Genomic DNA, 24,679 nt, shown 5'->3' with positions numbered 1-24,679 from the left:
GAGAGAGAGAGATAGAGAGAGAGAGAGAGAGAGAGAGAGAGAGAGGTTGAAGGAAGAGGAAAGAATGGAGGGAAAGATTGGAAGGGAGGGTAAGAGAGAGAGCAAAAGCTTTCTGTAGTGGCTTATAGGTCTAAGCAGCCTTTGGGGCATTCATTGTCAACTAACTGTGGTCCTAGACCATGTCTGGGCCCCGTGGAGGGTGGGGGGCATTCACTCTCCTTAGGACAAGGCCTGTGTAGTCAGTCATCTTGATAGGAGACTGCAGGATCTTGAGTTAGCTCCAGATTCATGGGGTTTGTGCCCCATGGCAAAAGTCTGTCTATGGTTCTGTGGCCCTGATTACTGTAATTTTCAGGCCAAAATGCATACTTGTAAATTCCTTGTAATCTTAAATAGGCTCCAAAGAGTTCCTGCTATAGTATATAACTGAAACTCTTCTATTTTTCAGTGAAAAGTAAAGGTTACTGTCTAAAAGTAAAAGTTATAAGACACAGGGTCACGAAATTACACCGTATGCATCATGGGCACTTAATTTTTAAAAAATTTATCAAATTGGGTTTTCTCCTACCATCAGCCCCACCCCCACCCTGGAAAGAAACACATTCCAGTAAGAGTCTTGGTTACTGGCACAAAATTTGGATTTTCTTGGTTTGCACTATACAATCATAGGTCCATGAAATAGTCTGAGCTAGAAGGGCCTTTAGAACATACAGCCTTAAACTACAGGATGGGAGTATGTAGAATGTTAGGGCTCATCCCCCACCCACTCCCCCTCTAGATGCTCTGGATCCAGTTGTAGTTCCACACCCTACAGTCTCCTTGATGCCTTATCAGAATAACTCTTCAAGAATATGTTTCTCTTTATGAGAGGATTGTTTTCTACCTGTATGACTCTGTGTGGATTGAATAGCTCATTGTGTGTATCTTTTCAGGTATGTATGTATTTAATATATAATTAAATTTCATTTATATTTATGCACACATCTAGAAGCAGCATGTGATTTGCATGATTGAATATATACCTATTTGTTGTTCAATTGTTTCAGTCATGTCTAACTCTCTGTGACCCCATTTGGGGCTTTCTTGGCAAAGATACTGGAGTGGTCTGCCATTTTCTTCTCCATTTTACACATGAGGAAATTGAGGTAAATAGGGTTAAGTGGCTTGCCCTGGGTCATACAGCTAGGAAGTGTCTGAGGCTGGATTTGAACTTGGGATGATGAGTCTTGCTGACTCCAGGCCTGACCTACCTGCCTGTGTATGCACACATGTATGTATAAATGTATATACATATGTGTTACCAGTTTTGGGGATGTGTGTTATGGAGGTGTACCATGGCATAGTGGCTCTTGTCATCAGGAAGGCTTATTCCTGATCATGTGACAATGGGCAAGTCCCTTAAACTTTCAGATGACTCCCTGAGACTATGAGCGGTAGATCAGTTGTTGATTTGCATTGGTAAAGGGAAGTTTCTTCACTGGCAGGTAGAGGCATTTAGGTAGCCCAGTGGATAAAGCATTAGTCCTGAGTTCAAGAAGATCTGAGTTCAAATCCAATCTCATTCACTAGGTCTATGACCCTAAGCAAGTCACTACATCTCTGTCTACATCAGTTTCTGTATTTGTAAAATGGGGATAATTAATACACTTACCTCCCAGGGTTGTTGTGAGGATAGAAGGAGTTATTATCCATTAAATGCTTTGTAAACCCTAAAGCAGAGCAGTTAGATGGTACGGTGGATGGGATGCCAGGCCTAGAGTCAGGAAGCTCTGAGTTCAAATCCAGCCTCAGATAGAACTTCACATGAGGTTCATATGAACCTGGGCAAGTCACTTAACCCTGTTTGCTTCAGTTTTCTCATTTGTCAAATGAGCTGGAGAAGGAAATGGCAAACCACTTCAATATCTGTCAAGAAAACCCCAAAAGTTGTCACAAAGTACAGCTGAAACTACTGAATAACAACAAAAACTTTAAAGTACTATCTGAATGCTAGCTCTTACTCTTTTCAGGGGAGTTTCTTGTACCAGTGAAATCACAGGTGTGACCAGACATCTATCAATATCTGTCTAAACCAGAGAGATTCATAACTTGGAGCCTATAAACTTGCTTTTTAAAATAAGTGATAACTGTTTCAATATAATTTATTTCCTTTGTAATTCTATATATTTTCTTTTCTTTTTTTGCATTTTTGGAGGGGGCGGGGGAAGGTAGGGCAGTTGGGGTTAAGCACCTTGCCCAAGGTCACATGGCTAGTTTTTGTGTTAAGTGTCTGAGGCTGGATTTGAACTCAGGTCCTCCTGGCTCCAGGGCCGGTGCTCTATTCAGTGTGCCACGTAGCCGCCCCAATTCTATATATTTTCAAACATCAGTCTGAGAACATTTGTTCTTGACAAAAAAAGGTTAAGAACTCCTGATCTCAAGCATATCTGAACCTACCATTGCAGGTCTCCCCAATTACTGACCTATGGATCATCCTTGCCTTTTTTTTTAAATTTGCTCTTGATTTGTTGGAAAGTCTAATTAATTTTCTTTGTGATTTCGGTCAAGGTTCTTGCTCTTTCTGGATCTCCATTTTCTCATATGTAAAATGAGGACAAGACAGGGCAGATTTCTTGTCTCTGGTATTCATTCTAAGGTCCCTCCCAGCTCTGGTGCACTAAGTTTTATATCCCAAGATCTCTTTAAACCTGGGAAATCTTGAAATATCTAATATAATAATATAATAAATACCTAATATAAGCCCATTCCTAGCTAAAGGTCTGAATGGCAGTGTTTTGAAGAAGCATGAGCTTGGAATTAAAGTCAATAAGTGATCTTGTCTCTTTCTTTCCCTCCCCCCTCTCCTTCTCTCTCTCTCTCCCTCTCCTCACACCTCCCCCTTGCTCCTTCCCTCCCTTCCTCTCTCCCTATTTTTGGTTCACTTACAGAGCTTCAGGAACAGTGTACACAGCAATGGATGTGGCCACTGGACAGGAGGTAAGTGCCAATCATTGATCACTGCTTTTGAGATGGTACTGGTTTTTGTCCTTTTTTTTTAATCCCATTTTTGGGACCATAACTCTGGTTCATAGAATTGCCTTGTTACTTACTCAAAACACTTTTTTTCCTATAGCAAAATCTGTATTGTAGTGAAGACCAGTTCTGTGGAAAGGAGTAAAAGCGTCTGTTCATGCTTTTAAAGAAATAGGTAAAGGAAGCAAATTCACCATGGGATCTTGGGCAAGTCACTTTCTTTTGGTCTCCTTGATTGTAAAATGAGGAAGTTAGATTATATGATTCGTAAGGTCCTTTCCATTTATAGCTGTCAGTAAGCATTTATTAACTACTTACTGTATGCCAGACACTGTGTTAAGTGCTAGAGATACAAGAAGAAACAGAAAAGCAGTCCTTGCCCACAAGGCGCCTACATTCTAACGGGGGAAGACAACATATAAAAGGAAGCTGAATTGGGTGGGGAGAGGAAGGCAGCATGGTGATGAGGCATGGTGGAAAAAGGCACTTCTGGTGGGTCATGGTGGAAAAAGTTTGGAGAGACAGGAGCAGGATCCAGAGAGGAGTGAAGGTGTGAACATGGCTGGCCCTGGGGCCCTTCTGTACAATGGGCTCTGGGAGGGAACAGCAAATCAGAAGGGGCCCGAGAAACCCGCAGGGGTGGAGGAATCTTCCAGGGCAAGAAGGCTATGGGAGCACAGTAGTGAACATGTAACATTCTATGTTTGGGATTCCATATTCTGTATTCCAACATCCTTTGATTATGTAATTTTGAGGTCCATTCTAGCCCAAATATTCTGTGTGATATAGTCTCTTCCCATTCAGTGTGAGCAAACATACATTTATTAGATACCTACTGCATTCAAGGAACCTTGCTAGACACCAGGCATACAAGACAAAATAAGAAAAGATGGTCCTTGTGTTCAATGGGCTTTCATTCTACTGGGGCAGATATGACAAGGAAATGGATAAGTAAATACATGATTATTTGAGGAGAGAGAGAGAGAGAGCAATGCCTAAGGGAACTTGGAAGTCTTTCTTTAGGATCTGGTACATGAACTAACCCAGGTGGCACAGTGGTTTCCAGAGCATTGGCCTGGAGTCAGGAAGACCCAAGTTCAAATCCAGTCTCAGACACTTACTAGCTGTATGACCCTGGGCAAGTCACTTAACCTCTCTTTGCCTTAATTCACCGAAGAAGGAAAAAGCAAACCACTCTAGTGTCTTTGCCAGGAAAACTCCCTGGCCAGTATTAGCATGCTCTGCTCCATGGGGTCATGAAGAGTTTGGGCACGACTGAACACCAGCAAGAAGCATAAAGTAAGCTCTCAGAGGCTTGTTTTGTTTTGTTATTGGAGCCTCTTGGCAGCCTGATGAAGCCAGTGGGCTCCTTTTCAAACGCATAAAGTAAAGTATGGAACTTTCCAAGGGAAACTAATTTTATTGAAATTCAGTCACCAAACAATACACAGAAAGCAACAGCAGATTCATGATAAGGATTCGGGATAAGAACCCCCTTCTCTAAGGGGAGGTACGAGGTGGAGCCCATTCTGGTCATGGGCGTCAGGCTGTGTAAAAACATGAAGTTGGTAGAAGGACTGCTGAGTTCAGAGAATAACCGATGGAAGAGTTTGGCCAGAATGTAGAATGTCTCAGAGGGATATACCCTAGCATGTAAGGAAATGAGCTGCATATGACTGAGGGACAACATTTATCGTTTGGTCTTTTTCAGTCGTGTTTGACTCTTCATGACCCCATTTAGGGTTTTCTTGGCAAAGATACTGGGGTGGTTTGTCATTTCTTTCTCTAGTTCATTTTGCAGATGAGGAAACTGAGGCAAACAGGGTTAAGTGACTTGCCCAGGGTCACATAGCTGGTAAGTGTCTGAGGCCAAATTTGAACTCAGTTCTTCCTGATGCCAGGCCCGGCACTCTGTCTGCTGCGCCACCTAGCAGCCCAAGGGACAACATAGCACACAAAATCTAGGCTCAAAAGACAAGGATAATAATTCATATTAAATTCTTTAAATGACAAAGGTCAGGATCAATCCCTAAGATTAATTATTTTTATTTTTTATTACTAAAACTTAAATACACAGTAAGAAAATAAAAAGAAATATAAACTTAAATATTGAAACTTAAATACAAAATAAGAAAAAAATGCATGTCATGTGCACAGCAAAACTTGAGAGGATTCAAAATGTATAGCAATAAGATTAATTAATAAGTAAATTTTAATATTCTCTAATTCTCTTTTTTTTTTTTTAAGGAAAAAAAACATTTTATTCAGTGAGCCAGCTATGCTGGACCTGGTTCTACTATTAACTAGCTATATGACCACTGGTACTTTCCGTTTCTGAGTCTCAATTTCTTCATCTGTAAAATGGGGACAAATATGACAACCAACAAGCATTCATTAAATGCCTATGGTATGCTAGACACTGTGTTAGGTGTGGGGAATGCCATAAGGAATGAAACCATCCTCATTCTTAAGGCCTGACACATTTTAAAACAAACTTTAAAATGCTCTAGAGTCAGCCACAACTATTTGGCCCCCTGATCCATGTTCCCTGGGTCTTGGAGAAAGAACAGCTCCTGACCTGGGATTCATGGAAGGCCTTAGAGGCCCTGTTCTTTGGGAGACCGGAAGAGAAGCTTGATGTCACATCAGCCTGTGCTGTCTATGGTCATTACCTGTGAATGGAAGGCGTCCCATTGGAATGGCTAATGCAGCACCTCAGGAAGGGCTGCTCTCTGTCATCGGGGGTTATGGATCTTTTATGGAGCCGTTAGCACATGGGCATTTGCTGTTCTGAATAATGGATGGAAGTGTAATGCCCCAGGGTTGGTCTGGGAGGTAGGAGCTATGCACGTCATTAGGAAGAAGGAAACCACAGGCATGGTGGAGTTTCTTTTCTTAGCGGCAGAAAACTGTAGATGTAAAGCTGTAAGGAGCCTTGGGTATCATCTGGTCTAATTGTTTCCTCATCTTAGTGATGATGAAAGTGTGTGTCTGATGTCACATGGGAACAGAGAGAGGCATCATCTGAGCTTCGATGAGGGTAGTCTTTCTCCATCATTAATAATAATGAAAGCAACAACAATAGTAATAATAGCTAGCATTTATATAACACTTGAATGTTTACAAAGAACTTTACAAATGTTATCTTATTTAGTCCTCATAACAACCCTGGGATGGAGGTACTATTGTTCTTCCCTTTTTGCAGATGAGGAAACTGAGGCAGGCAAGAGATTAAGCATCTTGCTCTCAGGGTTACACAGCTCTGATGTGTCTGAGGCTGGATTTGAACTCGGGTTTTCCTGACTCCATGTCCAGCACTCTCCATCTACCTGCCTAAACCAGGAGCCCATGTTTCTCATAATGAAGTATCTTGTACATAGGGGACATTTATTAAAGGTTTCCAGAATGGATTCTAATCAGATGAAGGTTTTGCTGAGTTTCCAGTTATGTTCAGTCCAGCAAGCCTGAGCTAGGTGCTAGGGTTACAGAGATGGATGAGGTATGATGTCTGCCCTCAGTGAGTTTTCAGTCTAGCAGGGGGGCTAAGTCATGGACACATCATTGCATTTCAGAGCTGAGCATGCAGCAATACATTGGTCATTGACCTTCGAGTGGAAGGAAGGATTAAATGTCTACTATGTGCCAGACACTGTGCTAATCATTTTACAACTATTATCTCATTTGATCCTCTCAACAACCCTGGAAAGTAGATATAAAATTCCCATTTTATAGTTGAGGAAACTGAGTCAGACAAGAAGCTAAGTGACTAGCTCAAGGTTACTAGCTAGTAAGTGTCTGAGGCCAGATTTGAGCTTCCTGACTCCAGACCCAGCATTATTTCTGCCACTAGTTGCCTCTATAAAAGCCTCCATTCAAGGCCCCCAACTTTACCTCTTATTAGCTTTGTGATCTGGGCAAGTCACTGTCTTTTGTATTCCGTTTCCTCCAAGGGGAAGTAGAGATAAAGGGAGAGAGTGAGAAGAGTTGGAGAAGAGAGAGAGAGAAGAAAAGTGGGAGAGGAGGAGAGAGACAGACAGACAGACAGAGAAGGAGGGAATGAGGGAGAAAAGGAGAGGGGGGAGAGAAGAGGAGGGTAAAGGAGGATGGAAATGAGAGAGAAGAGAGGGGGAGAGAAAAATAGGGAGAGAGGTGGAGGGGGGAAGAGAGGTGACTAGACGATCTTTAAGACCTTTTTCTGTTTTTGTTTATCCTTTTTTTTTTTTGGCCCTAGACCCTTTTACATTACTTATTCTGCACATCTATCCTCCCTTCTCCTCCAGAGAGTCATCCCTTAGAATAAGAAATTCTAAAAATAGAAAAGAAAAGAAAAACTGAACACATTAAAAAAATAAAGCTTGACCTTTTAGACAGAGTTCCATATCCATAGCTCCCAGTCTTCTTCCAAGAATGCCAGGTGGTACCTTCTCATTTCTCTTCTTTGGGGTCAAGCTTGGTCATTGAACTTTTCCAGAATTCAATTTTGATTGTTTCTCAACAAATCCTTATTAAGCACCTGTAATATATAGGGCCTGGGGTTTAATATAGGAAACAGAAAGAGACCTACATAAAACATTATTTTTGTCCTCAAGAAGTTTACAAACTAAGCTTCAAATTTGGTGCGTTGATTTCCAACAAAAAAAAGTCATAAGTATGATATATACGCGTGATATGTTATACATACATGTATATTATATGTGTGTGCATACCTATGTATACATATATACATGTGTGTATACTTTGTATTTATAAAAGACTTTACATTCACACCTAGCATTAATATAGTAGCTTTAAAGTTTTCCAAGTACTTTGCAAGTACTGTGTCATTTTATCCTCCCAATAACACTGGGAGGAAGGTGTTATCATTCTCCTCATTTTACACATGAAGAGACTGAGACAGGTTAAGTCACTTGCCCTATCTCTGAGGCTAGATTTGAACTTGGATTGTCCTGATTTCAGGCCCACGGCTGTATCTGTATCTGTCCCAAGAGGAGTACCAGTATTCAAAGCCCTTGGTTCTATGGCAGTTTAAGGCTTATGAAACACTATCTTCTGGTAACGTAGAGGAGGTAGTATGGCGTGGTAGGAGGAACACTGGATTTGGAGCCACATAAATGGTTCCAATTCTGATTCTATCACTTATTTACATGTGTGAGCTTGGGCAGTCACTTGTCTCTCCAGGCTTTGGTTTCCTTCTTTGTTAAATGAGGACATGGGTACTTTCATTGCCAGTTTAAAGGTGAAAGAACTAAGTTTGTCGAAAGGTATCAGGGACTTGTCCTGGTTCACATAGCTCAGATATCAGAGCTAGGATCCAAGCCTTCTGACCCCCAGATGATTTCTTTTTCTATCAGACTTTGAGAGTGCTCTCATTTCTGGCACTTAGCACATGGGTGACCTTGGAGAAAGAGTCCAGTCTGAGCAGAAGACGTGTCCTGGTTTTGGGGAGAGAGTGGCAATGCTACAGCAACCTAATAAGCACCGTCTTCCTGTTCTTTGGGTTTGGTCATGATGTCTGACTGGCTGTGAGTGAGGTGGGCTTCCTACCAGGTCCCTGTTGCTGGCTTTTGAAAGCGACTTTGACCTTTCTCTGTGCTCTGACTTCAGGTGGCCATCAAGCAGATGAACTTACAACAGCAGCCCAAGAAAGAGCTAATCATCAATGAGATACTGGTCATGAGGGAAAACAAGAACCCCAACATTGTGAACTACCTGGACAGGTATGTCGTTTGAGGCATGGTCAGCTGTAGGCTGATGGGGAGGTATTCTATAGAGTCACCAAATTGGTAGGTACCTGGGGAGAGGAGGTTACTGCCTAACCTGTAATTGAATAAGAATCTGCCTTCTGGCCTCTTCTACTTCTGCTCTGTAATGTTTCCCATTTTTATAGTGTTTTAAGGTTTGAAGGCTGTTTTTCTAACAAACAATAATAGCTAGTAATTACATTGCATTTTACAATTTATAAAACTTTTTACCTGTGTTGTTGTTCAGTCATTTTCCAGTTGTGTCTGACTCTTCATAACCCCATTTGGGGTTTTCTTGGTAAAAGTACTGGAGGGGTTTGCCATTTCCTTCTCCATTTTACATGTGGGGAAACTGAGGCTAACAGGATTAAGTGACTTGCCCAGGGTCACATAGCTAGTAAATGTCTGAGACAGTATTTGAACTCAGGTCTTCCTGACTCCAGGCCTGGTGTTCTTCACTGATGTTACATGTTTCCATCTCATTTGATTTTCACAACAGTCCTGTGAGGTAGATGCTATTATTATCCCTATTTTACAAATGAGGAAATTGAGTCTTAGCGAGGTTAAGTGAATTAGTATCTCATGACAGATTTGAAATTTGGTCTTGACTCCAGGTCTAGTCTTCTTCTATTATCCTGCCCACAGTAACCATATAAGAACAGAGGGGAAAACAGAAGTGATATAGTCTGATAGTGTATTACATCTGATAGTATACTGCAGGCCACCGGGGCAGAAGGAAGAATTAAGTCATAAACCTGGCTTGGAGACATAATATAGTGGTGATGGGGGAATTCCAGAGCTCTAGGTAGCTGCTGGGTCTCTCTTCCAAAACCAGGACAGTTTCTTCCTACAGAAAGTAGAGGATTTGATAAGTAGAGCTGCCATTAGTGACCTGACTCTGACCAACAAAGAGGAAATGTCTCCTGACACAGAGATGATGAGAACTTTGCTAAATTATGGGCATAACCTAAGACACACATTAGATTTTGGAAAAGCAGATTTTAAAACATTTAGCAAAAGGACAAGTGGGATCTTTTGGTCTAATATTTTACAGGGTAAGTGGGCCCAAGGATGGGAAAATCTCTAGAACTGAGGCACCTGAGTAGTGTGTAATGGATAGAGCACTGGGTTAAGAGTCGGGAAGACCTGCATTCTAATCCTGATGCATATTTTTAGCTCTGTGAGCCTTTGGTCAAGTCATTCATCCTCTCTAAGGTTTAGTTTCCTCATCTATAAAAAGAAGAAGTTGGGTTCCATGACCTTACTTGTAGTTCTAAATCTATAGAGCCCATGAAACTGTGAAGATGCAAGCAGACATTTTTCATGAAACAGAAAGTAGAGGAGTCTCTTAAAAAGGCTCATATGAACGCACAGGAAATTTACTGATGGACTCAGATTGTTTAAAAGCTACAGAGAAGGGGTGGCTAGGTGACTTAGTGAATAGAGCACCGGCCCTGGAGTCAGGAGGACCTGAGTTCAAATATGGCTTCAGACACTTAACACAAAAACTAGCCGTGTGATCTTGGGCAAGTCACTTAACCCAAACTACCCTCCAAAAAAAAAAAAGCTACAGAGAAGATGGAAACCAGGCTGGATAACTGAGGATGAATACCAAGCAGTGTCAGCATACCAAAGCACAGAATTAGCTGAGGCTTGTCTTGATGAACCCTAAGGACAATGAGCATTCTTTAAAAATTACTTTAATGTTTTTTCCTCCCAGTTACATGTAAGAACAATTTTTAACACTCTTTTTTGTTTTGTTTTTGAGTTCCAAATTCTCTCCCTACCTCTTCCTCCCCCCACATTGAGAAGGCAAGCAATTTGATATAGGCTGTATATGTGTGGTCATGCATAGCATATTTCCACATCAGTCATGGACAACAAGTGTTTCGGCAGTTTTTTTTTCAGTGACAGTGAGCGATGAGGAACAAATTTAAAGGAAAGAGCTGCTACTCAGGGAGGAATGAGAGGACCAGAAAGGATGACGGGGAGAGGCTTCCTTCTTAGCTCATCAGCATAGAATCATAGCTGTATAGGTAGAAGGGAATTTGGGGACCATCTGTTTCAACCTCACTTTCCAATCATAATTATAGCTAGCATTTAAAAAGGTGCACTTATGAGAAGTGCTGGGCCCATTCCTCACCAGGAAACTTATGAAGACTGAGGGAAAGTCCTTTGTGCCCAAGGTCACAGATGAAGTCAGCAAAAGTGTCAAGAAATGAACCCAGCTCCTCTGGGTTCACTCTTACACTCAACTCTTATTTCGTCTCTTTTTTTTCTTTATCTTTGGTCTGAGAAAAGTGGAACAAAAGGAGCTGATAAAGAAAGTTGAAATTCAAGTAACATAAGATAAAAGTAAGAGAGCACTGGGCAGCCTGGTAGCTCAGTGGATAGAATTGGTAGGCCTGGAATCAGGAAGACTCATCTTCCAGAGTTCAGTCTGGCCTCAGATATTTCCTAGCTATGTGACACTGGGCAAGTCATTTAATCCTGTTTGTCTCAGTTTCTTCATCTGTAAATTGAGCTGGAGAAGGAAATCACAAACCACTCCAGTATCTCTGCCAAGAAAACCCCAAATAGGGTCATGAGGAATTGGACACAGCTGAAAACAACTAACAAAAAGAGAATACTTAGCTTCCATTGATGATTTCAAGTAACCAATCTGGGGATCACATCCTCAAGGTTTGAAAGAACTGTCAAAAATGATGTCTGAGCTATTACCAGTGATCTTTGCAAGATGGTGGAGAACAGGATAGGTGCCACTTATATGACTGGAGAACAGAAAATCTGTCCCAATTTTCAAAGAAAATGGAAGAGTTTTACATCTGCAAATTTTAGGACAGAGAGCTGTACTTGATTCTCTGTCAAAATTCTAGAAGGTGTTATTAAAGGGCAGTGTGTAACAGTGGATAGGGAGGCTCACTTCAGAGTCAGGAAGGCCTGAGTTTAAGTGCGATCACTGACACATATGGGCTGTATGACCCTCAGGCAAGTCACTTGACTTCTTAGTCTTTTAGGCAAATCACAAAGGGTATAAGTTGTGGAGGAGATGAGAGTCTGCATTGGTAGAAGAAATTTCTTTCCAGGAATTCCCTATACCAATGAAATCACAGATATGATAAATATATATATTAAAGGGATGGTTAGGTAGCCATCTAGAAAAGGAAGCAGTGATCCCAGAGAACAGGTTATGCCAGAGGAATCTCATTTCATTTTTGAATGGGGTTCCTAGATGAGAAAACCACAGGAATGCTATAGGTGGTTTATTTCTAGAAGCTTCTTATGCTATTCTTGTAGATAGGATGGAGAGATATAGGCTAATTAATAGGATGCTTAGGTTAATTCAGAGTTGGTTAGAGAGCTGGGCCCATAGGATACAGCCACTAACGGCTGGTTGTTGACTTGGAGAGAGACCTTTAGGGGAGACCTTCCATGCCCTTAGCCCAATACAGTTCAACATTTTTACCTGTAATTTGAATGCGGCTGTAGGAGGAAGGCTTGCCAAATTTGCAGGTGACACAAAGTTTACAACGATATCTTACAACGTCAGGTTGCAAAAAGATCTCACAGCTCAGCAAGATGGATCAAATATAAAAAGAGGTGAAATTAGAGGATTAAATTACATCTTCTACACTTAGTTTTTGAAAAACCACCTTACTGAGTTCAGGATGGAAGAAGTCAGGATACACAGTGATTTCTGTGAAAAATAAATCTGAGGGATTTGATTAAGAACATCAGTGGTGTGACTGATGGCACTAAAAAGAGCCCAGATGAATCCACCAGCAGCACATGTGACAGAATCCCAAAGTAGTGATTAAAGAATTAATATCCCTTAGAAGAAAGGTTTCTGTGGTGTGCCCAGTTCCTTGGCCCCATGCTATTCAGAATTTATCAGTGACTTGGATGAACGCACATAGTCTGTGGCTATGCATTTGTGTATGATGGAGTCACAGTTCAGAAAAACCTCTACGAGTTAAAGGAATGGGCCGCATCAAATCAAAGGTAATTTTATAGGGCTTGCTTGTTTAATAGGGATAAGTATCACGTCTGGCATTTGGACCAAAGCATCAGTCACACAAGTATGAAATGGACTTGGCTGTACACAAATTTAGTCAAAAATGGTCAGAGGATTCTGGGTCAGTGAGGTCCTTCATTGAGGCAGAATATCTCAGTTATTATAATTTTCGTCTGCTTCAAGTGGGAGTCTGATATACAAAGTGATGGAAGAGATCACCTCTCTTCCCTGGTCAGCTTATCTCTGAATTACTCTGTCTCATTTTGGGTGCCCCATTTTTGGGGAGGATATTGTTAATAAAGCATGTGGGACTTTTCCCAGAGGAAAATGTCCAGGATGGTGAGGGGCTTGTTAACAACTGTGCTATGTAAAGATTATTTTTAAGAACTGGCAAATGTTCAGCTTGCAGAAGACCTGTGAGGAACATGATAGCTCTTATCAGATCAGTGAAGGGTTATCATGTAGAAAAAGGATTAGACATTTTCCCTTGATCCTGTGGGACCGTACCAGGAGCAGTAGGGTGGAAAATTCAGAGAGGCATTTTTTAGTTCAATGTGAGGAAAAATTTGCCAATCCTACAATTGTTCAAAAGTGAACTGGATTTACTTTAAGAGGTCCTGGTGAGTTGCTTATCACTAGAGCAACTAGGGGGATTATCAGTGGATAGAGTGATAGACCTGGAATCAGGAGAACCTGAGTTCAAATTCAGCCTCAGGCACTCATTAGATGTGTGACTGTCTGGGACAGGATTTGATCTTGGGTCTTCCTGACTCAAAATCTGGTATTCTACCCACAAGGCTTAGGAGAAAAGCCTTAGAAGTAATAAGTGAAGTCTTAGGAGGGACATGATTGCTTTTTTCTAATATCTGAAAGCTTGTCAAAGGAGCAAGGGAACAGAATTGTTTCTGGTGCTGTCTGGAGGTAAAACTACAAGCAATGGGAAGAAATTTTTTGAGGGGGAAGGGGGCAGATTTTAGCTCAGTATAAAAAGGCACTTTCTAACCATTTGAGCTGTATGTATCATCACAGTGGAACAGGAGGCTTCAGGAGAGATAGTGAGTTCCCTATTACTGCAGGTGTTTAGAGACACTTCTTTCCTATGACTTGAGTTTTAATGGAGAGAGGCCACAGTATGATCGCTCCCTACTTATGGACTCTCTTCCAGCCCCAGTGGACTCCTTATCATTTCCCTAATTTGGCATTTCATCTCTCACCTCCATGCCTTGACCCAAGTTGGCCTCCACATCTGCCATTCCCTCCTTCCTCATAAGTCTTGGTTCAGGTGAAGCCATCCATAGTTCCCTCAGTTTGTATTTTCTCTTTCCTCAAATGGCCTTAATTTGCACTAACACCTTTGGCTTACCCAGCATACTGAACTCTGGAGAGGGTCTTCCTGCATCAGGTTTGACTTCAGTGATTTCTAGGTTTGGGGTTTCTAAGACTCCACGAAATCACCTTCCACATATTTCATGTATGTTCCTACTGAATTACGTGTTGTCTCCCCCATTTGACTGAGCTCCCTGAGGGCAGGGGCCATATTTTTGCCTTTCTCTGTATCCCCAGACCTGGGGATAGTTCCTGGCATATAATAAGCACTTAATATAAATGCTGTTTGATGTTATCATAGACCCTGGTTTCTCAAACACTTGAAAATTTACTATGCTGTTTCCTCATACCCCTATAAAGGTAGATTGCCCAAGTGTAATCATCCCCATTTTATTGACTATGGGACTGAGACTCAGTGAGACTGAGTTGCCCATAGTTACTATAAGTTAATAAGTGGCAGGGACACTCTGACCCCAAAATCCACTCTCCTCCCTATTCTCCAACAGGCCAGGTAATGGGCATAAAAATACTTTGAAAAGAATAAAGCATTCTTTATGTATGTATGTATGTATGTATTTATAGCAGACCTGCAACATTCTGCCACCCTCCTCCATGCACCACACACACACACACACACACACACACACTCTCTCTCTCTCTCTCTCTCTCTCTCTCTCTCTCTCTCTCTCTCTCTTTCTCTCTCTCCCTCCCTCCTCTCTCTCTCCCTCCCTCCTCTCTCTCTTCCTCCCTCCTCTCTCCCTCTCTCTCTCTGCCTCTCTCCCTCTCTCTGCCTCTCTCCTTCTCTCTTTCCCTCTCTGCCTCTCTGCCTCTCTCTCTCTGTCTCTCTCTCTCTCTGTTTCTCTCTCTCTCTCTCTGTCTCTCTCTGTTTCTCTCTCTCCCTCCCTGCTCCGGAAGTTGCTGAAGAGCGGGCCCAGGTGGTATGTTGATGAATCATTCCTCCTGTCAGGTCTTCTGTCATGTTTCTCTGTTCACTGGCTTCGCTCCAATATTCTGTCCCTGTGCTAGGTACCCCAAGGTGAGTCTTGGTCGCTAATTCTTTGTCTTTTTTGAATAGATCCTTTTATTAGGACTTAAATCATCCAGATGAAAATATAGACTACTACCCATGAAAGCTTCCTCGGAAGGTCATAGGTCATTGGCATCCTAGAACTTTGGCATCTTAAAATGTTGAAATCATAGAATCTTGGCATCTTTAAAGCACAGAACCACAGATTCTTAAAATTGGGAGAGTCCTTAAAAGGTCTTTTCGTTCTTTGATTTGATCTTTCTTATAATGGGAGAGGGAGCAGCTAGGTGGTATAGTGGATAGGGTGCCAGGCCTGGAGTCAGGAAGACTTATCTTCCTGAGTTCAAATCTGTTTATTTTTACTAGTTTATGGTTTAATTTTACTTTATTAATTACAAGCTGTGTGACACTGGGGAAGTCACTTAACCCTCTTTGCCTCATTTCCTCATCTGTTAAATGAATGAAGAAGGAAATGACAAACCATTCCAACATCTTTGCTAAAAACAAAACCAAAACCCAAATGGGGGTCAGTCATGAAGAGTTGGACATGACTGAAAACTACTAAAGTGCAAATAATGGAAGAGACAGGGGAAGGTGGTAGTTAAGGTTGATCAGAGGTGCAAGAACATAGATCCCCTTTGCCTACCATATTCTGTGGGTGTTTGTGAAGCCTTAATAATAATTGTGGGCCAGCCCCAGGTCTCTTGTCTGTTGGTCAGTCCCCTGCCTGTTTGCATAGCTTATATCAGGGGAAGTGGAGGGACCTCTGGGTGGTCATGTAGAAGGGTAGTGGGAAGCTTAGTCTTCTAACCTGGGCCAGCCCCTAGATTCTCCATGAAAATAGGAAACCCTGCTGATTTGGTTTTGTTTCCTCTGGAGTACTGTGCCTTGAAGACATAACTCCTTACCTTTCTGTTTCAGGAAGCACTGTGGCTTCACAGATTTTTTTTTTCATTTTTCTCATTGTTTCTGTCTCTGGCTTCCTGCCTTTGCAGCTACCTAGTGGGAGATGAGTTATGGGTTGTCATGGAATACTTGGCTGGTGGCTCCTTAACAGACGTCGTGACTGAAACCTGCATGGATGAAGGACAGATAGCAGCTGTGTGCCGGGAGGTAAGATTGGCCTAAGAAACCTACTTTACCAGCTTGGGCCCCTTCACTTGGAGGGACCTCAGGCCTAGAACTGACTAGGCTGGGCACTAACAGAAGCGAGGGGAAATCTACACTGGCAAAGTCTTAGAATTGTTGCCATGATAGAATTTTAGATTCTCATAGGATTTTAGGATTAGTGCCATAGAGCCTCAGAATCATAGAATGTGGTGTGTTAACGGGTTTCCCTTCTTCTCTCCCTCTAGTGTCTTCAGGCCTTGGAGTTTCTGCATTCCAGCCAGGTCATTCACAGGGACATTAAGAGTGACAATATCCTGCTTGGGATGGATGGTTCTGTCAAGCTAAGTATGTCTGTGGTCCGGGTAATGATCATCCCTTTGTTAATTGTGGAGTTCTGGGTCCTGGCTGTAGGTGAGGAGTTATTCTATTGCCGAGGAGTTAGTTATTTCAGGGACAGGCCCTTGGACAATATGGTCAGCCTTATCAATCACCCTTTTTGGACAGTGAGTTTGGTGGTGGGAGGAAGTATGAGGGCATGTGGGGTAGCGGGCACTGGAGATAAACTTAGCCTGTGTCACAGTTTGGCTCTCTATAGGGTGGCCCTTTTCACAGCTAGGTACTCGTTAGGCTTGGAATTGGGACCTGACTGTGAGACCCTGGGTAACTCACTGTCCCTCATTAGTGAGGGGGCTCACCAAAGTCCCTTTGGTCTCTCTGTATGCCCTCTATAAAATGAGAAGTTTGAACCAGATGAACTGTGAAGGCTCCTTTCATTTCTTCATCTTTTGGCCTCATCTGTAACTATGAATGCCTTTTCTGTGACATGCCAGCCCACCCACCCACCTACCCTGTCCCTACAGTGCTGAGTACAGGGCTTTTGGGCACATGGTACATGTTGAGTGGAATCATGAATTCTCAAAATTGGAAAGGAACATCTAGTACAGTGACAGATTAAAATGTAACTGGGAAAAATGTTTAACAAAAATACAGTACAACATAGATAATATCAATTTATGGTTTTCCAAGTCAGTATGTAGTCCGCAGGAACCCATTTCCTATTTGAATTTGACACCAGTGGTCTAGTACAACTTCTACCTGAATAGCGATCTCCTCCTTAATAATGACAATAAATAATGCTTGTATATAGCCCGTGGTACATTGGAAAGATCACTGGCTCTGAGTTCAAATTCTGTGACCTTAGGCAAGTCACTCTGCCCCTCAGTTTCCTTATCTATAAAATGAATGGTTTGGTCTAAATAGTCTCTGAGAACCTTTGCAGCTGTACATCTCTAATCCTATGTACTTTACATATATTATCTCTTTTTATTCTTTAGCCACACTCAGACAAATACTAGAGGCATTAATAACACCATATGTTGTTTTAGTTCAGTCATTTTATTCGTGTCTGACTTTTTGTGACCCCATCTGGGGTTTTCTTGGCCAGGATACTGGAGTGGTTTGCCATTTCCTTCTCCAGGTTATTTTACAGATGAAGAAACTGAGGCAAACAGGGTGAAGTGACTTCCCCAGGGTCACACAGCTAGTAAGTGTCTGAGATCAGATTTGAACTTGGGAAAAGGAGCCTTCCTGATGCCAGGCCCAGCAGTTTTATTTACTGCATTATCTAGCTGCCCATTTTACAGATGAGGAAATAGAGGCTGAGAGGTTAAGTGATCTGCCCAGATAGTTAATATCAGAGGTAGGCTGCAAATACACCTCTCCTTAACTCCCCACTCCATGATATATTGTGTTACTTATCTATAATACCTCTGACAAGTAATCATCCAATTTCTTCTTGTAGAACTCTAGTGATGGGGAACTCACTACCTTCCAGAGCAGCCCATTTGCCTTTTGAACAGCTCCCATTATTAGGAGGTGGTAGAATTTTCTCATGTTATTCCTAGTCCTACTCAGTGATCTCAGCAAGACAAATCCAATTCCTCTTTCACATGATAGCTCCTGATGTACCTGAGGTCAGCAATGATGGCCATCCCAAGACTTCTCTCTTCCAGGTTAAACATTCCCACTTTCTTCAGCCTATCTTCATATGATCTGCTCTCCAGCCTCCTTACAATCTTCATCTCTCTTCTTTGGATTCACTCTAGCTTGTCAATGGAATTCTGAATAATGTGTTCCCAGAACTGAGCACAGTACTCCAGGTGTCTGACCATGACAATAGAGAGGGAACCTTATTGAAGGTAGCTAGGTGACGCAGGGAATAGGTCTTAGACTCTTGAGTCTAGAAAACCTGAATTCAAATCTTTTCCCAGAGACCCACTAGCTCTGTGGTCCTGGGCAAAGTGTTTAACCTGTCTCAGACACAGTTTCCTCATCTGAAAAATGGGAATAATAATAGCACCCACCTCACAAGGTTATTGTGAACCTCAAGTGAGAAAATAAACTTTAAAGTGTTATATGGACAGCAGTGGATAGAGCACTAGGCTTGGAGTCAGGAAGACTTACGTTCATGAGTTCAAATCTGGCCTCAGAAACTTAATAGCTGTATGACCCTGGGCAAGTCACTTAACCCTGTGTGCCTCAGTTTCCTCATCTGTAAAATGAACTGGAGAAGGAAATGGTGAACCACTCCAGTATCTTTGTCAAGAAAACCCTAAATGGGGTCACAAAGAGTCAGACATGACTGACAAATGACTGAAAAAATAGTACATAAATGCTAGTTGTTATTATTATTCTATACTGTGGGCTTCTATTAATGTAGCCTGAGGTTATATTAGTTCTTTTGGCTGCCACATCATACTGTTGGTTAATATTGACCTTGAAGCCTACTATGAAATCTCTAAAGGCTAATGGAATGAAAGCCCTAAATATTAAGTGAATAAATGAATGTTCAAATAAAACTCACTTTCTGTTTTCCTTTCCTTCTGCAGCCGACTTTGGTTTCTGTGCTCAGATCACCCCAGAACAGAGCAAGCGAAGCACCATGGTTGGGACCCCGTATTGGATGGCACCGGAGGTTGTGACTCGGAAAGCCTATGGGCCAAAGGTGGACATCTGGTCCCTGGGCATCATGGCCATAGAGATGATTGAGGGGGAGCCCCCCTACCTCAATGAAAACCCTCTGAGGGTGAGTGTCTCTGGACTTCTTCTGTTAGCCAGACTCTGGGTGCGTGAGGGGTTAGGCTATTGATTACACCCCCTACTCAAACCTTCTCCATGCCCAGTGCTGTGGATGGCAACCTTATCAGTGCTTGTCCATCTGGAGTGCCCTAAGGTTTGAAACAGACAGAGAAAGAGATGGGGGGGGGAGAGAGAGAGAGAGAGAGAGAGAGAGAGAGAGAGAGAGAGAGAGAGAGATGTATATACACAAATATATGTTTACATATACACATATGTTTATATATGTATGCACATAATGTACATATACCTATACACATGTATAGATACAGTGTATAGATATCATTTGTTTATGGCTTGCCCTTCTTTGCTAAAGAATCAGCCATAGGTGGTCACTCCACACTTAGCTAGGCCAGTTCTCAGAAAACAGGCAGAGTCTGTGGTCAAGGTTGCCTCCAACAAGCTGCCATTGTTGTTCAGTCATGGCTGACTCTTCCTCATCCCATTGGAGCTTTTCTTGGCAGAAATACTGGAGTGGTTTGCCATTTCTTTGTCCAGCTCATTTTACAGATGAGGAAACTGAGGTAAACAGGGTTACCTTGCCCGGGTCACACAGCTAGTAAGTGTCTAAGGCTGGATTTGAACTCAGGTCTTCCTTACTCCAGCCCTAGTGCTCTGTTCGCTGCACCACCTAGCTGTCAAGCAATCAACAAATATTCATGATACCTAGTATGTGCCAAGTACCATACTAAAGGGGTTACAGAGACAAAAGTGAAGGCAATTCTGCCCTCTACGAGTTGCCATTTCTCCCCATGCCTCAATGGGACATAGATGAGGTGGAGAAGAAGGGCCTCAGTAGCTGACTCATTTCCCCAAATTGGGCTTATAAGGGCACATGGAAAACAAAGCTTAGCTGCCTGGCTCTCCTGGCCCCTGGGGGTCACTGGGGGGATGCTGTGTGAGCCTCATGTGCTGCAGAGATGGGCATGGTGATTATTCTTAGTATCCTGAGCTGGGAGGAAACCAAGAATAGGAAGACCAGAGTTCAAGTCCTCACTCCGATATTTATCAGCAAGTTATTTTTGGTCTTTTTTTTCTCTCAAAAATGGGGAGAGTCATGTTGGCATTACTTCCCTCACAAGGTGATATAGAGGAGAATGTAAGCCTTAAAGGGCTGTAGAAATGGGAGTTATTGTATATAGGGTGTCCAAAGAGTCTTTGTGTAGTTTTTAGCTATTAAAAATTGAAATTGCTCTTTGGGACACCTGGTGTGTGTGTATACATGTGTACACACATGTATGTGTATGTAACAGTGCAGGTGTATACACACACATGTGTATATGTGTACATCCACATACACCTATATAACCCTAACACATTACAGAAATATATACTCATTTTTTATACCAACACCTGGGTCCCGGTAGGCTGAAGGGAAAGTCCAGTCAGAACCTTGTCTAGTAGAGGGATTGAGATTCACTGACTATGTTTCAGGACATGTAGAGCATATCAAATGATGGCCTCCAGACTCTAATCTCTCTTTGTATTGACAGGCCCTATACCTCATTGCTACTAATGGTACTCCTGAGCTGCAGAATCCAGAGAAGCTGTCCGCCATCTTCCGGGATTTCCTGAACCGCTGTCTTGAGATGGATGTGGAGAAGAGAGGGTCAGCCAAAGAGCTGTTACAGGTAACAGCTGCCCTTGTGCCCAGGCACCCAGATTGGTGGTGCCTTTGCTAAAGGTGCCTGTGTCCTTATCCCAGTTCATTCTGTCCATAAAGCCCAGAGGGGGGACTCATTCATTCATTCATTTAGTCATTCAGCAAACACTTAAGTGTTTACAACATGCAGAGCACTGTGCAAGGTGATGGGAGAGAGGATTTTTATAAAAGAGACGGTCTCCTGTCTCAGTTTTCTCATCTGTAAAATAATAGCAATTCATGGGGTCGTTGTGAGGATCAAATGAGATAATAATATATGTAACATGTTTTACAAACCTTAAGGGGCTATATATAAATGAGAGAGGAGAGAGACCAGGGGCAGGGAGAAGTATTCATTCAACAAACAATTATTAAGTGACTCTTGGGTATACAGAGCATGGCAGAGTGGGAAGAACACTAGGGTTCAAATCCTGGCTCTGCCATCTATTACCTGTGTGAGAAGTCACTTAATCTCTGTGGGTCTCAGTTTCCTTAACTGTAAGATGGGGGAATTGAACTGGATGTCTTTTTTAAGGTTCCTTCCAACTCTAGATGCTGTCATCTGAGGTGCTGGGCAAGGCACGAAGGGGGAGGTATTGTAATAGTTCACATATGGATTCTAGAGGTACATGACTCACACACACCCAGGGGCATTGTACCATAGGGTACAGTGAGGGTGCACATGCCAGCCCGTGACAGGGCCACAGTAGGCCCATCTGTTCTGATGACGTGACGTTCCATGGCATGACTGGGATGTATCCAGGGGCTAGCTGCCATTGCCAGGACTACAGACTGATCCCAGGTGGCTCCTGCCTATCCCTGGGGGTACACTCCTTTGTAACCTAGGGTGATAAAGAAGCTTATTCTGGCAGGAATCACCAGTGGTAAGAAAAACCCCTTGTAATTATGGGTATCTTTAATTATACACATAACATATGTGTATAATTATAATTATACACATTAAGGCAGATAAGAATGGACACCTAGGTTGGTTTAAACAAACAAAATGAGTAAGAAAATGAACAATTGAGCAAATAAATGAATGGATGGATGGATGAATAAGTCAATAAATGAATGAATTGGTACTTAGTGGTTATGCCTAGTGGGTTCATCAGTCACTGTGGCAGTTTCTGCCAATGTGTGCCTCCATGCCCCCAGAAATAGAAAAATATTATTAAGTGACTTCTGGGTAGGCAGAGCAAAGCAGATTGGGAAGAACACTGGGTTTGGAGTCAGTAGACTTGGTTTCAAGTCCTGACTCTTCACTTTGTGACCTAGGACAAGCCACCCCAAAAGAGGGATGGGTTTAGGGAGAAAGATGATTGAGGTCTGTTTTGGACATTTTGAGTGTGAGATGCTTATGAGAAGGACATGCAGACGACAGTGTACAGCCATGTGATTTCATCAGTGTGGGGGATTTCTGGTGTGGGAACTCTCTCCCCTGATGTCTAAGGCATAGAGATGATCAATGATTTGGCTGTGGTCTCACGACCTGTATGTGTCAGAGGCAGGCTGAAACCTCAGTGTTACTGATTCCAAAGTATCTAGTTGGAAGGGATAAGTATAGTTAATGAATTTGACAAGTATGAGAAAATTGAAGGTGACTGTGCATCTATACACATATTGTGGTGCTGTTAAGAATCCAACACTCATGCAAAGGTTTGATGACATGTTTATATGTCTGTACCATATAATGATAGAACCTCTGATCCAGAGGGGGCTTCACAGATCATCAGTCCAGTGACAGGGCGCTCATTATCTTATGAGGCAGCCCATTGCATTGTAGATATGGTTATTAGGGAGTTTTCTCATATTGAGCTGAAATCTGCCTCCTGAAAAGCAGCATGGTGTAATCAGTTGATTTTAGAGGTGGAAAGAACTTTGGTCGCCATACGTGAAAAGAATTCTCCTTATACCTGACAAATCAGGAAGACCTAGGTTCAAATCTTGCCTGTAATACTTACTGTGTGACCCTGGACACATCACTTATCTTCTGTCTGCCTCAGTTCCTACAGCTTTAAAAAAGATATTATAGTACCTAGTTCATACGGTTATTATGAGGCTAGGTGGCACATTGGGTAGAGCAATGATTTTAGGGTTAGGAAGACCTGAGTTCAAATCCTGCCTTAGACACTTGCTTAGCTGTGTGACTCTAAGTCTCTTAATAGTTCTCAACCTCAGTCTTCTCATCTGTATGATGGGAGTAATATTAGCACCTTCCTTTCAGGGCTGTAAAGGACCAAAAGAGATAACATGTGTACAGTGCTTTGCCAACCTTAAAGTACTGTATAAATGCTAGCTATTATGTTATATTAAAATGCTTTGCCAACTTTAAAGTACTATATAAAGTCAGCTATTATTTTATCATATATTGTTCTTAGTTCTGCTTTCTGAGGCCTAGTGGAACAAGTTTGTTCTCTCTTTGCCATGACGGCTTAAATTTAGAAGACTCCACATCCAGAGGTGTTAAGATTATAATTGGATTCTTCTGTATGCTGAAAAACGTCACCACTTTTTCTGAGCTCTCCCGGAAAGAGAAACCACACCTAGAAATAGTCTAACTCAGGCACCTCAGGAGAAGAACCATATTTAGTTGTGAAAGGGTTTGGTGAGGGAAAGCAATGGAACTTTTGCAAGAATATAACTGTTATTTGGCTGTGGTGGTTCAAACAACACCTGTGGAAGGAAGAGGTTGTGTCAGATGAGATAATGGAAAGCACTTTGTAAACCTTAAAGGGCTATATACACGCTGACTGTTGTGGTTGACATGCCAACTGTTGTTAAAATGCTAGCCATTATTGTTATTACTGACATGCTAGCTATCATCATTGACATGTTAGCAGTTACTGTTGACACATGCTAGCTATTATTGACATGCTATCTGTTGTGGTTGACATGCTAGCAATTATTGTTATTGACATGCTAGCTATTGTTATTGTTGACATGCTAGCTGTTAGTGTTGTTGACATGCTAGCCATTAGTGTTATTGACATGCTAGCTGTTAGTGTTGTTGACATGCTAGCCATTAGTGTTATTGACATGCTAGCTATGACTGTTGTTATTGTTGACATGCTAGCTGTTGTTAGTGTTGTCATCAATCTTGTTGTTGTGTTTGTCCTTCATTCTTGAAGAGGACCATAACATCAGGGAGATGATAACATGATTTGCAGTTGACTTTGATTTGAGTGAAGGAGGGCCGTGCAAGGTCACCAGCATCACTTTCTCTTCCAGAGCCATTTGGGTCCAGTGGCCAGATATTCATCAGGATGACTGGAGATTGACATGCTAGCTGTTTTTATTGTTGTTGACATGTTAGCTGTTATTGTTATCGATGTGCTAGCTATTGTTAATGTTGTTGACACGCCAGTTCTTATTATTGACATGCTAGCTATTGTTGTTAGTGTTGTTGACATGCTAGTTGTTATTATTGTTGCATTGCTAGCTGTTAGTGTTATTGATATGCTAGCTATTATTGTTGATAGTGTTATTGACGTGCTAGTTATTATTGTTGACATGCTAGTTGTTAGTGTTATTGACATGTTAGCTATTGTTGTTAGTGTTATTGACATGCTAGCTATTGTTGTTAGTGTTATTGACGTGCTAGTTATTATTGTTGACATGCTAGTTAGTGTTATTGACATGCTAGTTGTTATTATTGTTGACATGCTAGT

At 42.0% G+C, this 24,679-nt stretch overlaps 1 protein-coding gene across 9 annotated transcripts in view; it reads left to right on the top strand.

Annotated features, from left to right (window-relative positions):
* Nucleotides 1-24,679, top strand: part of PAK1 (p21 (RAC1) activated kinase 1) — a 205,465-nt gene that overhangs the window by 177,295 nt on the left and 3,491 nt on the right. For 8 of the 9 annotated variants that reach the window (XM_069070913.1, XM_069070915.1, XM_069070917.1 and 5 more), the window contains 6 exons: nt 2,928-2,976; nt 8,617-8,729; nt 16,117-16,234; nt 16,477-16,576; nt 19,120-19,316; nt 20,860-20,997. In XM_069070913.1, the coding sequence (XP_068927014.1) occupies nt 2,928-2,976; nt 8,617-8,729; nt 16,117-16,234; nt 16,477-16,576; nt 19,120-19,316; nt 20,860-20,997 (715 nt within the window). The remainder of the gene's footprint in view (nt 1-2,927; nt 2,977-8,616; nt 8,730-16,116; nt 16,235-16,476; nt 16,577-19,119; nt 19,317-20,859; nt 20,998-24,679) is intronic. The other variant, XM_069070920.1, reaches the window with a different exon arrangement.

Source organism: Petaurus breviceps, unplaced genomic scaffold, assembly GCF_028583685.1.
Source record: "Petaurus breviceps papuanus isolate PSGF00001 unplaced genomic scaffold, PetGlider_PUasm1.0 90823, whole genome shotgun sequence".
Classification (NCBI taxonomy): domain Eukaryota; kingdom Metazoa; phylum Chordata; class Mammalia; order Diprotodontia; family Petauridae; genus Petaurus; species Petaurus breviceps.
Note: the sequence above shows the minus strand (reverse complement) of the source record. Positions and strands in the feature narration are given on the sequence as shown.